General features: G+C 40.9%; 2 protein-coding genes across 5 annotated transcripts in view; one reads left to right on the forward strand and one right to left on the reverse strand.

Annotated features, from left to right (window-relative positions):
* The window catches only part of LOC108048472 (nostrin), a 27,870-nt gene extending 13,618 nt beyond the window's left edge, over window positions 1-14,252 (forward strand). For 2 of the 4 annotated variants that reach the window (XM_017129164.1, XM_017129165.1), the window contains 5 exons: window positions 10,125-10,210; window positions 10,431-10,656; window positions 10,808-11,557; window positions 11,617-11,727; window positions 11,875-14,252. In XM_017129164.1, coding sequence (XP_016984653.1) covers window positions 10,125-10,210; window positions 10,431-10,656; window positions 10,808-11,557; window positions 11,617-11,727; window positions 11,875-12,639 — 1,938 coding nt within the window. In that variant the 3' untranslated portion in view covers window positions 12,640-14,252. Of the gene's footprint in view, window positions 1-1,261; window positions 1,436-7,899; window positions 10,026-10,124; window positions 10,211-10,430; window positions 10,657-10,807; window positions 11,558-11,616; window positions 11,728-11,874 lie in introns of those variants that run through there. The other 2 variants (XM_017129163.1, XM_017129162.2) reach the window with 2 other exon arrangements.
* The window catches only part of LOC108048473 (myb-like protein P), an 18,821-nt gene continuing 8,759 nt past the window's right edge, over window positions 13,120-23,181 (reverse strand). The window contains 8 exon segments of the mRNA XM_017129168.2: window positions 13,120-15,614; window positions 15,777-16,098; window positions 16,219-16,536; window positions 16,639-16,780; window positions 17,131-17,263; window positions 17,607-17,910; window positions 18,193-18,651; window positions 18,653-18,827. Coding sequence (XP_016984657.2) covers window positions 15,016-15,614; window positions 15,777-16,098; window positions 16,219-16,536; window positions 16,639-16,780; window positions 17,131-17,263; window positions 17,607-17,910; window positions 18,193-18,651; window positions 18,653-18,808 — 2,433 coding nt within the window. The 5' untranslated portion in view covers window positions 18,809-18,827 and the 3' untranslated portion in view covers window positions 13,120-15,015.

The following is a 23,181-nucleotide window of genomic DNA, read 5'->3' on the forward strand; positions in this document are numbered from 1 at the left end:
TATATATTGCAGTTTTTTTTAAGGATGAAGTGCACCGGAAATAAATAAAACATTTGTAATCGTTTCTTAATTCTGAAATATCCTGAACTTGGGATTTGAATTCATATCTCTATGTTTACTTCTATAGTCATGACTTATCGAATTATTGAGTCATCATATCAATCATCACAATATCATAATCTGCTTAAAACAATCAACCTCAAATGACCCCTATTGCAAATGCACATTTCTAGACATTCATTAGTAAAGTAAAATCAAATCGATTCAATACCCATTTTTATACCCTTGCAGAGGGTATTATAATTTCAGTCAAAAGTTTGCAACGCAGTGAAGGAGACATTTCCGACCCTACAAAGTATATATATTCTTGATCAGCATCACCAGGAGAGTCGATCTAGCCATGTCCGTCTGTCCGTCTGTCCGTCTGTCCGTCCGTCTGTCCGTCCGTCTGTCCGTCCGTCCGTTTCTACGCAAACTAGTCCCTCAGTTTTAAAGCTATCTGCTTGAAACTTTCCCAAAAGTTGTCTTTCTATTGCAGGTAGTATATAAGTCGGAACGAGCCGGATCGGGCCACTATATCGTATAGCTGTCATATAACTGAACGATCGGAAATGCCATAACTTTGGTGTTTTTGAAGTTAGGAAGTTGTAATTTTCTATGGGTTTTATTTTTGGCCAATCATTCTGACCTACCAAATTTCATAAGTATCGGGCGACTATATCCTATAGCCGCCATATAACTGATTGATCGGAAATGCCATAACTTTGGTGTTTGTAAAGTTAGAAAGTTGGGATTTTCTATGGGTTTAATTTTTCGCCAATCAATCCGACCTACCAAATTTCATAAGGATCGGCCGACTATATCTTGTAGCTGCCATATAACTGAACGATTGGAAATGCCATAACTTTGGTGTTTTTAAAGTTGGGAAGTTGGGATTTTTTATGAGTATTAAGAATGCATCATATAAATAATTTTGGAGAATATAATTTACAGAATATTCTGCAAGGGTATATCAACTTCGGCTCCGCCCGAAGTTTGCTTTCCTTTCTTGTTTTTTTTTTTTATTTAATTTGGTTGAGGGACATTTTGTTAGCACCCCAGAGGTGGAGGTTCCTAAACGTAACTGTTTGTTAAAGAACTCTGCATTGGGTACTATATATTTTTGTGGTCCACATAAAACTCACCTGCTCCACTGTGCGCTGGGAGCTCCGCTGCCTGCATCGCTGCCTCCGCCGGCGTTCCGTTCTGGCAGAGCTCCACCGCTCAGTCTACCGCTGCGCGTTGTTGACGTCGCCTCGCCGACGTCGCTTTTCCGCCGCTATTCTAAATTTAGTCGCCGACGCCGACGTCGCGTATTTCTGTAAATGTCGCCGCTGCGCCCGTCGACATATAATAATAACAATACCCTCAATAATTACAGTTTTATTTATTTTCGGTAAATTTTGCACAAGTTCGTACCTACATATATATATTTTGTTGTTTGCATAACCGCAACGCAAATTAGCTAATTGTTTTTTTCAGTGTGCTAGTGTGTGACTGTGTGAGAGTGCGAAACGTGCGAAGAAACAACAACAACCATATAATGCAGTGAATTAGGCTTTTGTTTTTGATTGATTTGATTTGAAATCGAATGAGAATTGTTTTCGTGTGACTTCTCCAATCCCCAAGAACTCCTAGATAAAAGTAGTAATTTATTGAAGAAACCGCTACAGTCACTGCCCCCTGCAAAGATTTTCTGCATCCCCACAGATAGAAAACTATGATCAATTTACTAATTTAATACATTGCTTTCGAACAGATAGCAGAATTTCAATTTAATGTATTAATACTGTCAAATCTTTATGTTTGATAATTCCAAATTGTTTTTAATTTGTCAACCCTGTATTTGTTCAGCTGAAAATATAAAAAATTCTTTAGCAGCGGTGGGATTTGTTATTATCTCATCTTAAGTGAAAATTATAAGAAAAATATCAATTTATTTTTGACCAGCTATATGTCAAGCTATTTTTTTCTCTGTGCACTAGATACAGGTGCATCTTGAATCTTGTACTTTTTATAGCAATAGTGTCATTTGGTGTTCTTTTAATTTTCGCTATCTGCCGACCTTGTTGCCGCCTCCAAAATGAGCTCAAGTTTGCGCCGTGACAAATGGCAAACGCATCTGTCAGATGCGCCAAAAGAATCTTCATCTTTGGCTGCAATAAATTGGCGAATATTCCTTGGCAAACGGTTGCAGCGAATACTTTCCATACAGAAGCCCATACGCCCGAAAAACCAAAGTCTAAACATCTTGAAAATGTGCCAATTATTTTTGTACAATTCCCAAATAGAACACAATAAAAACCATAGACCATGTCTACGCATCCATACGTACATATATCTATCCGATATCTGCGGTATATATGTACGTATTTATAGATATTATGTGATCTTTACACGAATGTTCGCTTTTGATGGCCGGTTCTTTGGTTTAGCCAACGATTAGCATAATTATTTATGGCCCAGCAATTGTTTGGGGCCTATTGGCAGAACTTTATTGTTGAATAACGATTAACCGTTAGGAGGCGATGGAGATTTCCACAGTGGAGCCTCAACAACGCAAAATGTCACCTGTTTTAATGCTTATTACTTATTAAAATTTAAAACCAGGGTTAAATTCTCAGACTAAGAAATTGTACACTAAAATATTTTCGAATTTTTTTAAGTATCGGGAAGACGAACTCTTATTTTTGTTGGGTTATTTGTGAATTAGTTCTTTTTGAATTAGTTATTTTGGTTCTCCTTATTTTCTATTAAAAAATCTTTGAACCTGTATAATTAAGGAACTATTATTTGACTTACAGGATTTGATTTTACATTTATTCACTTTTTTTATGTTTTCGATCTATTGAAGATGCACTGTAGTTCGATAGTTAATTAGGCACAGTCACCATATTCAACGGATTCCAAAGACAAACACAATGACGAAAAACAAAGCATAAGCCCAAAATGACCGAATGTCGAATAAAAATAAATGCAGCCGCTTTTTAGCCGCTTCTTCTGGGTCTTCTGCGTAGTCTTCTGGTCTTCGGGCCCCTTCTCTCGCCCTTTTCAAAGAACAAACGCATTTCTAACAAGATTGACAGGCACTCAAAGCAAAAGAGCAAGCGAGATGCCCACAATCCCCTCTGTCTAACGGCATTCGGCAGAAGAATTGAGGTGAAAAAAAATAAAAAATAAAAAAATAAATAAAAGCTCTACGTCCCATTCATTTGCTGCCTGCTGCAACACATTGCATGCTCGGCATGTCAATGACATTTAACAAAAATTGATTGAGGCGGCACTGCGAAACGGGTTAATTGCGTTAACCCCTGACACCCACATGAACCGAGTGCAACATCCTCAAAGAAAAACAATCACTTGGACGAGCAAGAACTTCTTGGAGTAAAGATCTAGCTTTAATTAGGTTTTTCAATTTGCTTAATGACGAGCTTGTTTCAAATCAAGTGAATTAATTTTTTAATTGGTTATAAATTATGGAGAGATTCAAAAAAATAAGAAAAAGCTAAATTCCTGGATCCATAACGAAGTTTTTATAAAATTGATTTTTAAATAAATCTTATGGGATAAGATTTCTGTTTTCTTTAAGAAATTGTGACATATTCATAAGGAAAATGCATAAAATGCGCTTTATCTTATTTTTCTTCTTAAAATCTAGCAAATACTTTTGAAATATATTTTTTATTAGGTTTGTGGTAACAATTTCTTCTTAGTCATAGCTTTAAATGTAATGTGATCTAATGGTTTCTTTCTAGAAAAGATATCTTCAAGTTCTGGGTACATTTATATAAGACCCAGCTCACATTTGGCGATTACTTGGCAGTTTTTCTTCAAATATTGCCAGACGATAAGGGATTTTTGCCAACTTCCTTATCGTTCACTGTAATCCGTTTATCTAGCAGCTATCTGCACCTGTATCTCTCATCTCGTCTTGACACCTCGGCGAACGTGACCTACCCGAGTCAGGTGGTCGGATCGGATCGGATCCGATTGAATCGGGCCAGAGATTAAAGACCAACCCATCTGAACATAAAAAAAACGTCTTAACCATTTGAATGGTATTCGAGAAATGCGGGGAAAGGCAAACAGAGTGGTTCGCCATTGAATGCCTCATTAAGAGAATTATTTTTTGCATTCGGGTCTCAGACCTTGCGCATTTGGCGCAACATCCCGCGATAAGTTGTGAAAATATTTGCGTAAGTGAAACAGAAAGCGTCGACATACAGACACTGTCTATAAGGTTTTTTGGCTAGCTTTTTTTTTATTTTTGTATTTTGTTTTGCTCTACCTTATTTTCATTCTCTATTTTTGGCTGGCGTAGAAAGATCGAAAGATCAACCGATGGCACACGAGGCAAAGTATAAAGGGCAGGAAAATCTTTACAGTTTTTTATCCATTTTTTGGCAACAACAAGTTTTGGGCTTTGTTTATTGTTCTAGACATTAAATGAGATAAATGTGCCCCATAAACTACTGCCAGATCCAGCGCGGAAATGAGATTAATGCCAAGTAAATAGTCGCAACACGAATCATCTTCTCCCATAGCAACCACACTCCATATAAAAAACATTGCAGGATTATTTCGATTCAAGGTATCTGCACTTTAGTAATGGGCACGTTTTTAATGGAAAAACGTATCCCATGAATGGTTTACTATATCCAAGTGTTCGCGAGACTTTCGCACTTTTGTTTATGGGAATCAATTTCTATATACAATGCGGCGACAGTCGTTGTTTAGTGCCAGGCATTGAGAGGTGCAAGTATAGAGTTTTCAGGAAAGATTAAAAAGCTCACTTACGAAAAATATGTTACATTAAGAATGTGTATATATGTAAGTATAAATAAAACTAAATTATTATTTTATTTCAATTTACTTTTCCATTGCAAAAAATGGATTGCACTTGCTCGCCTTAATTTCAATTAATATAAAAACTGAACCTGGGCCAAACTATAAATCAGTCAAACTAAAAATCAGAGCTAGGAAGTGAAATTACAATTAGAAATGAGTCAATGGAATAAATCGGGGAAACTAAATATGGTAAAAGCTTTAAGAGGGTATTCTCAGGATAGACCCCCACTTTGTGGCCTTATGATGACCTTGACTGTAATCCATCGGTCCTTACAGGAGTCGGTGCCACCAATTATGGCCACTCGCTGGCATTTTGTGCGATTAATTCCTTTTATTAATCATAAATTGCCATAAAGGAAGGGCCCCAGCAAAGGGACTCGCAATTGTCGGTGGCTGCAATTGCCGCAGTTGGCAACTCTATTTATAGAGTCCTGAGGCCCACGGGCTGACTTACCCCCCTCCCCCATTGCATCCACAGCTCCAGTGTTTATCTTCGTGGGTCTTGCCCCCATATGATCTTCCGTCCGTCTGGCCATAATTTATGTTATTTGACTTTTAAACCTGGAACGCGAAGTTGGCAGAAGGCTTCCCATAATTGCAGGTTCTTCTCGGGTTGCCTCACCCCTTTTTGATATTCCACCTTTTGCACTTGGCAAAAATGTTATAAAATTAGGCATGAATTTTGAAATCGAAAGGATATCTGCATTCGTCGGGATATGTTTTAATTTTTATTATTTGTCCTGGAAAGCCTAGGTGATTTCAAAAAAAACAATGCAAACATTTTATATGACTTCTTGGTACAAACAGTACTAAAACATTAAAAGCAAAGTTTTTTCGACGACTCAATTTCGCTCTGTGTACACTGCTTGCAGACTGCTTCACCGACTGCTTGGGCGGCTTTTCAGCTAAGCTCGCTCATTAGTTGAATTGTCTTTTGACTTGTCACACACTCCACTTTATTGCACTCCACTTGCTTCTGCGAAACGTGACATATCGCAGACGGAGCGATTAACCCCCTGCTCCCTCTGTCGCTTATTAACCTCCGGTTTTTGCATCTTCTTTGGCCGCTCTGCTTCTTGTTCGATGCAAATGCTATTAGCCGCAACAACAAACAAGTGCAAAATGTAATTAAATTGTTTTACTTACTACGGTTTCGCACGTCGGCCATTTGAATCGCGAAAAGTGTAACAAAGGCAACCCAGATATCTACATAAATAAGAGTACAGTACTTACTTGGTAAACGATTCTAGTGCTTTCGAAGAACTTTGCGGTAAGAAATTTTGACCCTTGATAGACCATAAAAATAGAGGACAACGATATTTTTATTATCGTAAAATATGTAAATTACGCATATCATACTTTATTAGAAGAGAAAACATTTGGTTCATTTAAAATTGTTGAGTCTTAGAGGGCGCACTGTATAACATATGCATTTGTAGAAACTGAGCACGATGCTTACATCACAGCACAGTTATAACAACAACTGAGGCTTAATGATCGTCGCTTGTCCCCAGTTCTTTACTCTCCCCCTCCTACTCTTTTTCACCTATTCTCCTGTTCTTCTTTTTTCACCATCCCACTGCTCCACTTTGCTAAGCTTTTGCAACAACAGAAATCGGAGCTAACCCAAGTTATATGCACATTTGTAATTAGAAATTGCGATCTGCTCAGTGAAAAATAAATACAATTTGCATTTCATTCAAGCGAACGCAATTAGAAAAGGGCGACGGAGGGGGAGAGAAATCGTTGAGAATACCCATTATCTGACTTAACTCGAAAGTAAATAGTTCATAAATAAATGATTTATATAATTACCGACACGGAATGACTGTGGGTAGAGAAGAAGAAAAAGTGCAGCGGAATGGATAGATCATAAAAATCCCATAGTAGCGGTTAAAAATTACGCTAATGGTTTTTAGTGAAATGTGATTAATAGCAATTTTATTAGATCACTTGCATTGTAGGTAAGTTTTCTTTCTAAATTTTGATCGTAACTAATTTTGATGTTGTGAAATTAAAGCCATAGTTGAAAAGAACGCAAATCTAACACTTTTTTTATGAAACAACATTAGAAAGTGAAGTGCTTAAATTATAAGGTTTTTCCAAAATAGATACAACTTTTAAATAAATGACGATGCTATTCATTTGGGCGCTGCTGTCTGGCCACACTTGATCGGCAGATACAAAGCAGAAAAGGAGACAGGCAGACGTCGCTGTCGGCGTCGCAGTCGCAGGGGCGCCACAGGCGGCTACTTTTTGTTCCAGTGGCCAACGCAGCGATTTGTGCGTCGGCTTCTTCTTATTCTCCTTCGAGCAACCACTGCCCCCCATTTTCCACTCCTCCTCCCATGCTTTTCATGCCCTCTCACGCCCCCCATTGATTTCAAAACGTTTTGTAATCTCTACCTGCATCGAAAACTGGAGCAAAGAGGAAGAGAATTCCAGGGAGAGAGGAAAAAAAGGGTGAGGAGGGTGAAGAGAGGGGACGGTCAGGGGTCACCAGAAGGTGAGGAATGGGTCCCTTCTCTTTATCTCCATCTGATTCTTCGCACCTTTCTTGAGTCATTTACCCTTTGCTCTTCCTCCTTTCACTCCTCTTTTTCCTTTTCCTTTTCCTCCTCCTCCTCCTCCTCCTTTTCCTTTCTGTTCTGTGTGTTTATGTTATCTGTGTGCTTTATGTAGGTGAACATAGCCCGCTTAAGTTACTTAGTACAGGGTATTACGGGGGATAATGATTTGGGTATCTAAGATTAACAGTTTATGGCCCCAGTGGAATTTAGGTTGCCTTAGGCTATGGTTTCCAATTTCTATGTGAACTAAATTAGGGAGTTAATGGATTTAACATTTCTTACATTACTTTATTTTCTTGTGTTTCTTCTTTTTAGAAAGATGTGCAGTATTTAAAATGACGCATTACATACTAAAAGAAAAAGTATTTCGGTTCAACTATGCATAAGATAGTAATGGTTTTCGAATTAATAACATGCATACATGTATGCGAAAAAATGTGTTTAATACTTTTAATAATTTAAAAAGAAAACAATAATTACATTCATTTTAAAAAATCGTATTATTCGCATTAGTTGTCCATACAATTTAACACAATTTCTAGAAAGTAGTTACTTGTGATCCGATATTTTTAAATTTTGTCTATTCGATTTTTTGTTTACTTTAAAGTGACCTTAATCAAGGTGACAAAGTTAAAACGACTGTTTATGGGAGAGTACGAGTGTTCCAATCGAAAGGAACGGAACCTTTCCCATCAGCACGCGTCACTTCCAGGTCGACTCTCGGTCTCTTTTTGGGGTTCCCTTACCGCCTAGAAGAAGCTCAGTTTGCTCTCCCCTGTTCCACCTTTCCTTTTACCCTGCTGCAGTTGTTGCTGTTGTGGTTTGCGTTGTTTCCATTTTTCCCTCTCTCTCAAACACAATGCACTCACGCACACACACTCTGACGAGAGTGCAAGTTTCGGAATTTTTAATGTTTTTGTGTCAAAAATCGAACAGCCGTCAACGATGAACCACCTGCGGGTGCACAAATTTAAGCTGGGCGGCAAAGATAATGCCGCCATGGCCGATTTACCACCAGCGGATAATACCAATAACAACAACAATGTTGGAAATAATAATCACAGTGGCGGAGCCAAAGGATTTCTAGGCAGGATCAAACGTTACTCTGTGCTGGGAAATAAGTTGGGACGTCGCCATCTCGGCAGTATGAATCTGAATCCGGTGAATAACGCCGGTGATAATTCAGTTTCGCCCAGTAAACTCCACACCGGCAGCTATAACATGACCGGCAGTCATTCGGATGACCATCGCCTGGAGATTGGAGCTCCTGTATTGATATCCACTACCACTCTAGATACGGATCGTTTCGACGTAACGGAGGCGAGACTCAAACAGATTGGCGGTGGCATAGCCCAGAACTCCAATATTGTGAGAACCTTGACTCCGAGAAGTTCGGATGAAGATGAGTTTGTGGACGCCAGGAGCAGTCCGCAGGAAATGGAGAGGGAAGAAGATCTTCGGAACTCAGAGGACCCAGAAAACAAGGAGGATCAGGATCTTAACGAACCACAGCAGGAGGAGAAGAAAGATCTAGAAGATCTCGAGGAGCCAGAACATTTTGAGACACCCAAACATCAGGTGGAGGAAAAGGAACTAAAAGAGGTGGTTCCGCAGGAAGTAGTACCTCCCAAAAACCCAGAACCCATTGCCATAGAACGTCCTATTAGACGACCACGAATCGGTCGCCAGCATATGCAATCCCAGTCCGTTCAGAACCTGCATCGCACCGAACTAATGGTCTACCTGCACAAGTCCAATTCCATGGTCCTGGACATGAATGTTACGGCCCCGGCAAAACTTGGATTGGATTTGAATCTACCAGAGTTGCCAGAACTGTACGGAGCAAGCGAACTCAGTTTGGCGGCCTGTGACAATCAGGAAAATCGGCCAGTCGTAAAGCTCCCCTCCTTAGAACGGTCACCCATACCGAATGGTGGGTTCTTGGCCCAACAACCGCACTTTAAGAGCCTGGACTCGTTTCAGCTGAATGGGAATTCGCAGCAGAGCTCCCGCCAGAGTTTGGCCTGCAGCAGCAATGGGGACTACGACTTTGATCTGAAATCAGTTAGCTATCAGAGCCTTAATGCCCAGAATCTGTTTGTGTCCATTGACGAACTGCAGGAGTTGACGCGGCAGATCAACGAAACGGAGGACTTTAGCAAGGAGATCGATCTGGAGTACTGCACGCATCGCGACCAGTTGAGACCCAGTGAGCGCAGGATAACTCTGCTGAAGAACAAAAACCAAACGCTGATCAACTTTAATCACAACAAGGAGAAGCTGAGGAAGGGCTGGCACGGCATGAAGCACTGGTTGGGCGAGGAGGGCTCCAAGATCAAGGAGGCAGTGCGTCAGCAGACGCCGCTGAAGCGTCTTGCCCAATCCAGGAGCAATCTCAACCAGTCCACGGCGGATGCCAGTCGCCAGTCAATGTCGCCGGAACGAAGTCGCCGCGAAATGACCGAGAGCTGCGAGGATGTCACCGAACGCACCGAAATGGAGTCATCCATGTCGCACCGAAACAGCGAGGAGGATCTGTCGCCGCATGCCAAGCGGTTCAAGGATGAGGTACAGGTCTATGTAGTTGATGGTCTGGGGTTGCTAAGCGGGTGGGTTCATTTAGGGAATATTAATTTTTCTAATCCATTTTGTTGCTATCTAAAACAGGGACAGAACGGCTTTGAGGAACTCCGGCGATATGTCAAGCAGGGCGGGGACTTTAGCAAGGAGCTCATATTCGTCCTGCAGGAGAGGTAAGTTAATTATGAAAATAGTATAGGCACAGTTGTGCCTATGCTATAAGCATTGTCGTTAATTTTTATTAAATACCTGAGCTCTAGTTTGTTTATACTTTCTTAAATTGAAAATACCTTTTTTTATTAATTCACCATTTGCTATAAAATACATTTATTCTGCCATAATTATCTACAGATATTTATTTCATTGCTCATATAAAATCCTTACCCATTTCAGAGCCGACTCAGAGCTGATCTACTCCAAGTCGCTATCGAAGCTGGCCAACAAGCTGAACAAAGCTGGTAGGGAAATCCCCGGGAGCGTGGCCGACGCCTGGCGTGGAGTGGCTACGGAGATGGAGAGCCGCAGCGACATCCATCGCCAGTTGGCGGCCTCGCTCACGGATGAGCTCGTCAAGCCGCTTAAAACCGTCGTCGAAGGACATCACAAGGCGCGCAAGGCGGTAAGAATTTAAAAATAAAAAAAAGGTCAAACTAATATTGAGTTAATAAAGTCAAAAACTAATTTAAAGCTAAACTGAAAAGTCTCATTACAAATTTTTATACTATAAAATGAAATGACTGTTCTAATGCCGCCCAACATACATCTTCTAGGTGGAGAGCAACGTGGACAAGGCGGCGCGAGTCCTGGGCGAATGGCGAGCCAGTGAGGCGAAGGCGAAGAAGGCCTCCCACACGGCGGCCCGCGAGAACGAGAAGCTGCAGGACGCGATGCTGGACGTGCGCATCCAGAAGTCGCCGTCGATTGCCCTGCTCCACCAGGGACCCAACAAGCAGGCCGCCGAGAAGGAACTGAAGTCGGCGGAGAAGGATTGTGTGAAGCTGGACAATAAGCGCAAGAAGGCCGAGGAGGCGGTGAAGCGGGCGGATGTGGAGTACTACACCCTGTGCGTCCGTGCCGAACGGGCCCGCGTGGATTGGGAGATGGCCGTGCTCCGGGGAAGTGCCCAGTTGCAGAGCAGCGAGCAGCAACGTCTGGGCAATATGCACAACTTTGCCCAGCAGTATGCCCGTCTCATCTCGGACATGAACCCGATCCTCGGCGGACTGAGCACCCGGCTGCAGCCGCAACTAGAGGCCTGCAATGTGGCCAAGGACATGCAGGTGGTGCGTCACATCCGCCGCAACTCGGAGGGACCCAGTGAGCAGCTGCTCCCAGACTTTTACTGCGAACACACCACGCTGGCCATGAACCGGGAGCGCCGCAAGCACGCCCTGATCAAGCTGCTCCAGCTGGTCAAAACGGATCTGGAGCGGGAGCGACGATCCCGCGACGGATTGAGGGGTCTGTCGCAGTCAGTGAACCACCAGGACAACCAGAACATCACCGACAAACTCTATCACGTGGGTTTCCCATTTAATCACACTTTATAGTAGGCCCTATTAAATGAGCTTCTTTGCAGATCCGCTCCATGCTGACCTATTTGGAGGGCGCCCGCCTCAAGCTGCACTCTGCCCTTTTGGAGCTGGACCATAAGCCCAGGACCACTCACCCACTGGCACAGCACATTCAGGTAGGATAACATTCCAAATCGAAACATTAGGTTCAACTTGATTTAAGTTATTTTAGTTTTTCATTTTGATACAATATCTATCTTCCGAAATACTCTTTTTATATTTTATTTGCTATTTAAACAATCCCTATCTATTGGAACCCCCAGATCACCCGTGATCGCACCGGACTGCAGCAGAGCATCCTGAAGGTGCCCAACTGGCTGAAGAACAACGACAAGTCGCAGACGCAGCAATCGACGAGTATGCTGGCGCACGACATTACCGATATAACCACTAACCATGAGGATGAGCTCCCCGAGGAGAACTGCTCCCACCTGCACAGCAGCAGCAACAGCAATAACAATAGCAATGGATCCTGCACGGACATCAGCTCGGTGGTGAAGCCGTTCAACCGGAGCAAGAGCAACATCGAGACCAATTTCACCAGCCAACCAAAGATAATCTCGACGACGAATGCCGCGGTGGCCGCGTCCGTCAAGTCCAAAACTCTGGCCAATCTCCAGGATGGCCATCAAAACCATCATCATCACAGTGATCGCGGCCAGGCGGATGGTGGATCCAATCAGCAGGACTCCGATTTTGATGAGTTCAGCTCGCAGGACGAGGACGAGGAGCCGGAGAAGCCGCAGCAGCAGCTGCAAAATTCCAACCCGATCAAGGCCCAAATGCAGACGCAGCACTTCTACCAGAATGCGCAGGATATGCAGAAGAGCCAGAAGGACGGATCCGGTCCGATATTGGGACGCTGCAAGGCGCTCTATAGCTACTCCCCCAAGCTCTACGACGAGCTGGAACTGAGTCCCGGCGACATCATCGAGGTGCATGCCAAGCAGGACGACGGCTGGTGGCTGGGCGCCCTGCGCAACCACATCGGCATCTTCCCGGCCACCTATGTGGAGGAGTGCGCCTAGATGCAGGATCCCTCCATATAGATATATATATATAAGTGCGAATGAGTGTGTGCGACTGCCAGTAGAATGAGTGTGTTGTGGAGCGATTTGTTTGACATAAAACCATTGGAGGAAAAAGAAATACCAGGGCTGAGATCAATATTGAACCTGCCAACATTTTCTGTTATATGACATTTCTACAAAGCTAAGGCTTTAAAACAAACGAAAAACGAAAAAGAAACATTGATTTTGGAAAGCTCTTCCCCAGAATTGAAAAAGTTGAATTGCTTATGTTCTCTTAATTGATAAATGAAAATCACAGAATTATTTTTCAACCAAAAAGGATAAATTTGTTAGGAAATAAAGGAATATTTACATTTAAAGTTTAATTTCACAACAACCAAACTAATTTTGTATTCAATATGAAAAAGAATAGCTCTTTATGTTTCTCCAAATATCAGCATATTTGATTGCTTAAAAAAAATGCACCTTAATCTAATGTTCGATTTAATTTAACTTCAAGCTTAACCGAAAAAGCGATACACATAATTATTTCTATTTGTTAATTTTTGTACTTTCAATGAAAACTTTAACAAGCAGATAAAAAACAACCATATGTGGATTACACAACAATTATTAGATTACAGAAAAACGTTTAATATAATACCAATTTAACATCTCTAAAACAGAAGGAAATCAAGAAAACAGAAAATACTTCATTTTTGTTTAAACATTTTTTTGTTAAAAATGAAAATATTTTGTTTTGGTAAAATTTTTACGAACTGCTTATATCTTATTTAGCAACTGAAAAAAGCGAACTAGGCAGATAAGTTTTTTCATGGAAATTTTCTTGGTAGACAATTAAATAAATAAATAAGTTGTTCAAGCGAAAAGCACAAAATTTTTTGTAAAATAAGGAAACATAAATTTAAGCTTACAATATGATATGAAATGAAAATAGTTTGCCTTTGAGTAAATATTTCTTTATTTTTTTAAAGCGTCGAGAGATTAACGAGTCCTTTTTTAGTTTTTCGCAATAAAACCAGTTTTTAATTTATTAACCATTAAACTCATTGGCCAAAAACAGCAATATTAAGCCTATAATTTTAAACCCTGATTTGCTTAGAAAGAATATTTGTCCGACCTATTTTTTTGTATCAAACAAATCGATCTGCTCTAGTGTTACAAAGTTAGTTAACCTGCCCTTGACAAGCTGCTGATACCAGGACAGGCTTTTGCATTAAGCGTACGATGTAATCTAAGAGTAAAGATTGTATAATTTTATTTTATGTTTTTTTTTATATTTTTTTAACTACCAATTATTCTTTATATTTAGCGCCCAGTTCAGTCATTTACCATTTATCGATCCTGCACATTAACTTTAGCGCTGGACGAATGGTCCTCATCAATAAAAAACAAACTCCTGTTATTACATTATTATTATTTTTATTGCATATACATAATGGAACGACATGCATATATCAATATAGATTATTATATTCAACATGCGAAATCACAAATTTTTTTTTCTCGTTTTGTAATTACATTTAATAAATTAAAAGTATACATATATATATTTGTAAAATATTAAAAACAAAAAAAATAGAGTTTTGTGTATATCAACTCTAATAATATCGAAAATCGTGTATTATTTATCGCCGAAGGGAGGAAAACGACCCAGCTCACTGGTCAAGTAGGTGAAATATTGGTGGTGTACCAAAACTGAAAGAATTTTTGGTACTAGTAAAGGTAAGAGTAGAGGAGTAATTGACCAGTAAATGTGTTTATACACTAATATAAAACATTTCAAATAGATTTTTAATAGCGCTAACAGTTTCCAAAATCGGTTATTAGCCTAATCAAAACGAATCGTGGAATTTTTGTAACAATAGTTAACTATAATATTTGATCAATGGATACCAATCAAAGAAGTTAATTAATTTAAAAAAACGTTTACCTTAAGGCACTTCTTAGGTTGGTTCAAAATCAGATAAATTTATAATTTAAAAACATTTGGCTACAAAAATGTTTTATAAATATCATTTTGATAAGTTTAATTATTTACAGCTGTGTTCAAAATAATAGTAGTAAGGCATTGTAAAATAAATTTTAAAATGATGTCAATTTACTTTGAGCTTTTGAACATTTTCATTAGAGGACTAACAACTTTTCAAGTTCTTTAAAGGGCTTGCGAACTATAAATACTTAGCCGTTTTTAATTTTTATAACATAGAAATTCAAAAATATATTTGATTTTTAAAAACAAGCAAATACAACTATTGTTTTGAAATCAGCTGTTTTAGAGAATAAATATACTTTAAGGGCAGTGTCCCCATAGTTCCTTAGTTCATTCGCCCAGTGATGATAGCACCATTGCCTGCATTCCCCCAAATCCCATCAGTTGCCGTTGGTGGCCTCCACCTGCCCAGATGCTGCTCCTCCGCCCATCGCCGATGCCTGGCTGCTGTCAAGGCAGCGCAGCTTCTGGTACATGTGGATATAGTGGGCCTGCAGCTGCTTCTGGTAGCCCAGCACCTTGTCCTTCTCGGCGCACCACTGACGCTTCTCCAGCTCGAGATTCAGGCGGAAATCGTCCAGTTTCTGGCGCAGCTTGGCTATGTCCTCCGCATACGTGGTGGACTCCTCGATGAGGGTGTCCAGCGTCTGCTGCGGCGCCTGTCCCTGATCCAGTTGCAATCGCTGCACCAGGACATCCAACTTGGGCAGCTCCTGGGGACATGTTGCTGCTGCCGGAGATGCGGCAGCTGTTGTGGTTGCTGCTGTTGTGTACTTTCGTGTCTTCTGGCAGATCTCGTTCAGGTTGTCCAACTGTTGCTTGAGTCGAGTGTATCGACCACACGGCTCCTCGCCGTACTCATGGGCAATGGCCAGATCGGAGAGCTCCTTGCGCAGCTTGGCCAACTCGCTGGTCAGTGCCCCAATCACCTGATCCTTCAGCGTAATGATCTTCTGCAGTTGCTGCTGGTCAGGCTGATTTTTTTGCTGCTGCTGCTGTTGTTGATGATTGTGTTGCTGCTGTTGATTAAGTTGCTGCTGTTGCTGATGATTGTGTTGCTGCTGTTGCTGATGATTAAGTTGCTGCTGTTGCTGATGATTAAGTTGCTGCTGTTGCTGATGATTGTGTTGCTGCTGTTGCTGCTGTTGTTGCATCTGTTGCTGCTGTTGTTGAATCTGTTGTTGCATCTGTTGCTGCTGATTGTGTTGCTGCTGTTGCTGATGATTAAGTTGCTGCTGTTGCTGCTTCAGTTCCTTTTGTTGCTGCTGCTTTTGTTGCTGTTGATATTGCTGGTGTTGCTGTTGCAATTCCGGCTGCTGATCCTCGTTCGCCTGTTGCTTTGGTTGACTTTGGCTTGTGGTTGTGTCACAGGTATTACTGCTGTTGCTGCTGCTGCTGCTCCTGTTGGTGTTGCTGCTGTGCTTCAGGCTGACAATGGCATGATCTTTCATGTTGATTTCCAGCTGCAAGAAAATTGATAGTTAAATTTTTAGCTCAACTTTCTCTGTTGAAAAGCGACTTTGCCGTAATTGGTTTTCATAAATATTGTTAAATATATAAATCGCGCTGCTTGGAAAACCTACATGCGCCTCCTTGAGCTGCGTCTTGAGTAAAGCTATCTCCCCGTTGCGCTCGCAGACGCGCCACTCGCTGTCCTCCAGTTGGTGACGCAGTGCGTCCACCTGCTGCTGGAGTCCCTGTCCGGAGTCCCGGGCCTGATCGAGCTGCTGCTGCAGCCGGTTGACCTGCTCCGACTGGCGCAGCTTGTGCTGCTTCAGCTGGAACTGCTGCAGTCCGAGGAGCTGCTCCATCTTGCGCAGCTTCAGCTGGCATTCCCGCTGCTGACCCTCGTAGAAGAGCCTCAGCCGCTGCGTCTCGTGCTCCCAGTACACCTCCTTGTCCTGATCGAAAGACACATTTACAATTTAGAAGACATTCAAATCGATTTGGTGGTCTAGTGGGCCGGCGGCTGCCTGCTTAACCTTTTGTACTTGGAAAATTACTTTCTCATTGTGCTCCATGGCCTGTCGCAGGTACGAGAGCTCCGAGTCGCGATCCTTCAGCGCCGCCTCCAGTTCCGATATCCCGGAGTCCGAGGGCGAGGGCGTCAGGTCGCTGCTGCCCACCACTGTGCCGCTGCTCTTGCTGCAGATTAAATTTAAGATTAATTATAAACAAGAACGCAAGCACGCTTCAGCAAGGCAAAGTATATATACTATGCAGCTATTACGAAAATGAATATTCCATTAAGCAACTGTATTTCGATTACTTCAATAAATTAGAGGTCTCATATTTATAAAATTAAAACCACAATTGTGCAATTATTTTATTTTAAGAGACTTGTAGAAACGAAAAGACGGATCTAGCGACTAACTTTGTGATGCTGATCCAAATCATTTTAACTTTATATATATAATATATTTTTATACCCTTTGCAAGGGTAAACAAATCAAAACTATAAGCATAAGTTATGGTTGCATATTAATTGGACAAACCTGCTAGCCCCATCGGGTCTGTCGTGGCTTCCTGTGCTCAAGAGGTCAAGGGTCAGCGAATCCTCATTGCTGGAGCGCTGCAGTATACGATGATTTCGACGCCGGGCGGCCAGGTGTCGCAGATCTGTGGTACCTGGTAATAAAAATATTGATTTTTGTCAATACTATAAGAAATAAACACAATAAAAATTGTCTAAATTTTGTCTAATTATATTCAAGGGTATTATTTATTTTCAAGCGCAGAGTGAAGTTTGAACTCTATGAAAGATCTTAACAATTAACTTCTGGGTTCTTAAATTAATTCGATTAAAATTTTTATATAAGCGAAAATATATATATTTGCTGAAAATACCATGCTAGTACTTTAAAATAGAACATTATCGTGTCCACTTTACTTCTTAGACAGTTCATAATTAATCGCTCAATGTCAAGTGACTATTTAATCTACATAAATCGAAATGTTAACTGCTACTCACTGCCAAATTTCTGGGCGACTGCGGTGAGCAGCGGGGCAAGTGATGGTGTCGATCCGTAGCCGTACCGCTCGGCCCCGCCCCCCGCCTGCCCGCCTTCCGCCGTCAACTGCAGCCCCTGATGTTGCTGCTGTTGCTGTTGTTGCTGCTGCTGCTGTTGCTGGTGTTGCAGCTGCAGCTGTTGTTGCTGCTGTTGCTGCAACTGCAATTGCTGCTGGTGCTGTTGCTGCTGCTGGCAAGCGATGCGATAGTCCGGCTCAAATGGAATGGGCTTGAATGCGATCGGTCGCAGAAAGTTGCCGCTGGTCTGGAAATCAAACTCAATTTGTTTAAAACTAAGCCACAGATTAGGTCAAAATAATAGGGCCCTTAATGCTTGAAATATCTAAAATTCTACATGTTAAGTTTAATATATTATAATAATTAGCAAACTTAACTAAAACGTAATAAGTATATTTGTACTTTCAAATATTTTAACCAAAAACGTATTAAAAACAAATTAAAAATGTTGTATAAATAAATAAAAATTCTGCTATCTGGTTCGAAACAAATTTGAAATCATTTCTTTCTGTGTATTTATGGGCCTCACCTGTTCCGCCTCGCCCAATTGTTGTTGCTGCTGGCGACTTCCGCCGGCAATGGGCGTGGTCCGCCTCTGCTGCTGCTGATGTTGCTGCTGCTGCTGCGGCAATGTTGCTGGCAGAGATTGCAGCGCCTCCTCCTCGGCACCGCCTCCGCCCCCTCCCCCGCCAACCACGCAGCTCCGGCTCAGCTCGAACATCTGACGAATGTTCTGGAACTTGCTGCGCATCTGAAGGCCCATGCCCCCACCCCCACCCCCGCCAACTCCCAATCCCGATCCCACACCATCGTCGTCCAGGTTGCTGTGACTCCCGAATTTCTGGCTCAGCCGGCGCTGCTCCTGTCGCGACTTCAGGGTGCCCGTGTGGAAGGCCTGCAGGTGCCCCTGACCGGGACCCTGGCCAAACTGCAGCAGGGGCGATCCCAGCGAGGACTGGCCCAGACTGGGAGTGCTCCGCAACGCCAGCCGGGGCGTTGTTCTCCAGCGACACGCTGCGCTTGTGCCCACGCTTGCCCGCCGACAGGCTGAGATTGGAGCACTCACTGCCCCCCAGGACCGGCGGTGTTCCGGGCGGCGGGACGACGGCGTGAGCCGGCAGCGCCATGTGCGTGGCAGCCGACATCCTGATCCCGAAGATATCACTGAAATAGTAGGAAAAGTCCTTGGTTAGATCACTCAAATTACAATTGGCACAACAAATTATATCCTAATCTTGTTAACCTATTTAAAATTAATGTTTACTTAATTTTTAGCTAAAGTTTTAATATGAGCAATTTTTAGTATAGGATAGATACCAAAGAATAAGATTTTCCGATGTCTTGAAATAGAGTGACTCAAAATTGGACTTCGAGAATTCATAACTTTACCAAACTTAAGCCGATTCCAAAGTGGCATACCTCTAAAGACTCGTGATTCGATCCTCTAAAATACTGCATTCAAAATTTTCGATTTAACGTTGATCAAATTTTTGACCCATTTTCATGTTAGTTATTTCTGATTTTCCGATGTCTTGAAATAGAGTGACTCAAAATTGGACTTCGAGAATTCATAACTTTACCAAACTTAAGCCGATTCCAAAGTGGCATACCTCTAAAGACTCGTGATTCGATCCTCTAAAATACTGCATTCAAAATTTTCGATTTAACGTTGATCAAATTTTTGACCCATTTTCATGTTAGTTATTTCTGATTTTCCGATGTCTTGAAATAGAGTGACTCAAAATTGGACTTCGAGAATTCATAACTTTACCAAATTTAATCCGATTCCAAAGTGGCATACCTCTAAAGACTCGTGATTCGATCCTCTAAAAATCTGCATTCAAAATTTTCGATTTAACGTTGATTAAATTTTTGACCCATTTTCATGTTAGTTATTTCTGATTTTCCGATGTCTTGAAATAGAGTGACTCAAAATTGGACTTCGAGAATTCATAACTTTACCAAATTTAATCCGATTCCAAAGTGGCATACCTCTAAAGACTCGTGATTCGATCCTCTAAAAATCTGCATTCAAAATTTTCGATTTAACGTTGATCAAATTTTTGACCCATTTTCATGTTAGTTATTTCTGATTTTCCGATCTTGAAATAGAGTGACTCAAAATTGGACTTCGAGAATTCATAACTTTACCAAATTTAATCCGATTCCAAAGTGGCATACCTCTAAAGACTCGTGATTCGATCCTCTAAAAATCTGCATTCAAAATTTTCGATTTAACGTTGATCAAATTTTTGACCCATTTTCATGTTAGTTATTTCTGATTTTCCGATCTTGAAATAGAGTGACTCAAAATTGGACTTCGAGAATTCATAACTTTACCAAATTTAATCCGATTCCAAAGTGGCATACCTCTAAAGACTCGTGATTCGATCCTTCAAAAATCTGCATTCAAAATTTTCGATTTAACGTTGATCAAATTTTTGACCCATTTTCATGTTAGTTATTTCTGATTTTCCGATGTCTTGAAATAGAGTGACTCAAAATTGGACTTGTAGAGTCCATAACTTTACCAAATTTAATCCGATTCCAAAGTGGCATACCTCTAAAGACTCGTGATTCGATCCTCTAAAAATCTGCATTCAAAATTTTCGATTTAACGTTGATCAAATTTTTGACCCATTTTCTTGTTAGTTATTTCTGATTTTCCGATGTCTTGAAATAGAGTGACTCAAAATTGGACTTCGAGAATTCATAACTTTACCAAATTTACCAAATTTAATCCGATTCCAAAGTGGCATACCTCTAAAGACTCGTGATTCGATCCTCTAAAAATCTGCATTCAAAATTTTCGATTTAGTGTTGATCAAATTTTTGACTCATTTTCATGTTAGTTATTTCTGATTTTCTGATGTCTTGTGAAAGAAAATGGTTATGTCCAAAATATATGAATGCTTCAAATTGATGAAATAAGAAATTTTAAAAAATATTAAATTCATAAAAAAAGTAGTTATTGAAACGCATAACAGACAGAATTCTAAGTTGGCTTCCCGAAAGCATCACCTTTTTCCTTTTTACTTTTTTAACAAAAACTAAACTAGTTTTGGCTTGATTACAATCTGTGCAAAATAGCAAAACACAAAATTGGAAACCTTTTACGGATGCAAAGTGCAGGCTTTTAATTTGGGCGAGTAGTTGTGACTGCACTGCAAAAAATAGACTACAAATTGAGACAACTACAGGATTTACAAATTAGATTAGATTTTTCTGAGAAATAATATTCGTTTTCTCGACTTAAGGTCAACCATTATTATTTTCGAGAAGAGTAATTAAGTTTATTATTTGGGCCACCACATATGTATATATTTTCTACATAATAAAAAAATCGATACACTTTACTCAGAGGACTTATTAAAAATAGATTTCAAAGAACCACCTTCTAATTGACTTCATCGTTGTTTACACGCCTTAATCGGTGGTTCCACTTGTCTAGGTCACTTTTTAGCCAGCCTCTCCTATTTATCTTCGAAATCTTTAAGTTCTCACATCGGCAGTCGTTTCCTTAACCGAAATGTGACCTTGCCTCATTGACAGTTTCGAACATGCAAGCAAATTAATAAGACAAAGGCGAAAGAGGCAAATGAATAAATTAATGGTGCCCAATTTATCAGCTAATGATGTTGACCAAATAGAGCTGCGCTTCCAGTATTCCGTGTTTGAGGAGTTATCAATATCAAATTTGAAAGTTTGTGCGATTTCTCCATAGAAATAGGTTCTTTAAGCATCAGAATAATGTTTATAATTTGTTTCCCGTTCTCTTAGTTTTCCACAGTCTTCCTCTACCATTTCTTAAGGCAGTTCTGGGGCTTCTGAATTAATAACTTATATTTATGGTTCTTAAAAGAATTATCTATTTAAATTTATTTAAACTATAACTATTTTTTAGCATCCTGCATTCTTTCTCTAGATTTTGCTTAAATTCTTAAGCGCAGATATTATTTTAAATTATTGTAACATTAAAAATAAGTTTAGATGTAGTTTTTCCCTGGAATTTCGCCTTCTTTCTCCAGATCTTTCTCTGGCTTTGTCGCCAGGTCTTTCTCTATTCTTTTCACATTCTCTGGGGCTATTTTCTGGCATCGTTCCATTTTCGCACGCTACTCGCTTGCGGTTCGAGTGCTTTTTTGGTGGTCCGCGATGCTCGTCGATGGTTAAGGAGATGGAGATTTAAATGGAGATGAAGATGGGGATGGGGATGGAGAGGAGGCCCCCTTGAAAACCCGCTGCCATTAGTGGCTCTTCGATCTGCCGGCCAAGCCCAAGACTTGCATTCATAAAGTCGATTCTAACGGTCTCCGCAGCTGGCTCACTGGCACTTTCTCATTTCTTGTCGCACGACCCATATTTTTACAACAATTTCCATCTGTCCGGCCAACTCGTTCAGGCCAAGATCGCGAGGCACTTGTAAGGTTCTGCGGCAACTGGTTTTTATTTTCCAGCCTGCCACTCTTCGCATTTGTGTTTGCATTTGTATTCCCCCAATCCCACAAGTCCCCAGATTTCCACTGGCTAAAAATCAAAGTGCCAAAACCAGAGATTGGGGTTAAGGTTAAGGTCACAGTGATGTCCCCTTTTTGGGGGCAGAGGCTCTTTATTTATGGCAGGTTATTTTCGCAAACTTTTCAGTTGGCTGAGGTACGGCTTCTTGGGACAGGGAGTAAATTACAGCCAAGTTAGTTCACACTTTTTTAGGTGAGGGTTAAAGGTTTGTGCGTTGTGTTTTGCCAAATTTCGAAATGGCCAAAACGTTTCGCAAGCACACGCAATTTGTTTAAAAAGAGTTACAACTAAAGTTAAATGCCACAAGCAATTTAAGTTGTCATAATAGAAATAAATGTGAGTAAGAAAATAAATGGCATGAGAAAAGCAGCCCGTTTTAAATGATTAGGCCATAACAAAAATTTTAATCCAAACACATTTGTTATGTATTTTCACGTCCCAATAAATGCCAAAGATTTCCCAGTCAAATGTATATTAACTGATAAATGTTTTCTGGAAACATTTTCTAATACTGTATTTTATTTTCCCAAATAACTCCATTTTAGTGAATGCAAGAGCAAGCCATTGCTCCATCAAACAAGCCAAGTCAATGCCCAGAATCAGACCGCAATGGATCCATTAAACTCCTCTCATTCATTACAAGTTTCCTGTTTCCCGGAATTGTAAAGTATTGCCATTGTCGTTTGTTGTTTTATCAGTGTAAGAACGGGTTCCATTGCTGCTCCAGATATCGGTAGATAAGTGCTGTTTGTGCAACCCCCACCACAAACATCCACATCCACATCAACATCGGTTTCCCATGGCCAGCGAATGTATGATAGCATTTCCTTGGCGGCAAGTATCTCTCACTATTTCCACGCCGACTAACTGTTAAACACTTGTATTAAGTCGAAACGGTTAGCTAACTGTCAATCAAGCGATCGCGAACCATTGAAGCTCATCGGCAGCAGGTTGTGTATCCAATATGACCACGTATCCACGTGCAGTCCGGGTCACAAAA

Source organism: Drosophila rhopaloa, unplaced genomic scaffold (genome assembly GCF_018152115.1).
Source record: "Drosophila rhopaloa isolate 14029-0021.01 unplaced genomic scaffold, ASM1815211v1 contig_3, whole genome shotgun sequence".
Lineage (NCBI taxonomy): Eukaryota > Metazoa > Arthropoda > Insecta > Diptera > Drosophilidae > Drosophila > Drosophila rhopaloa.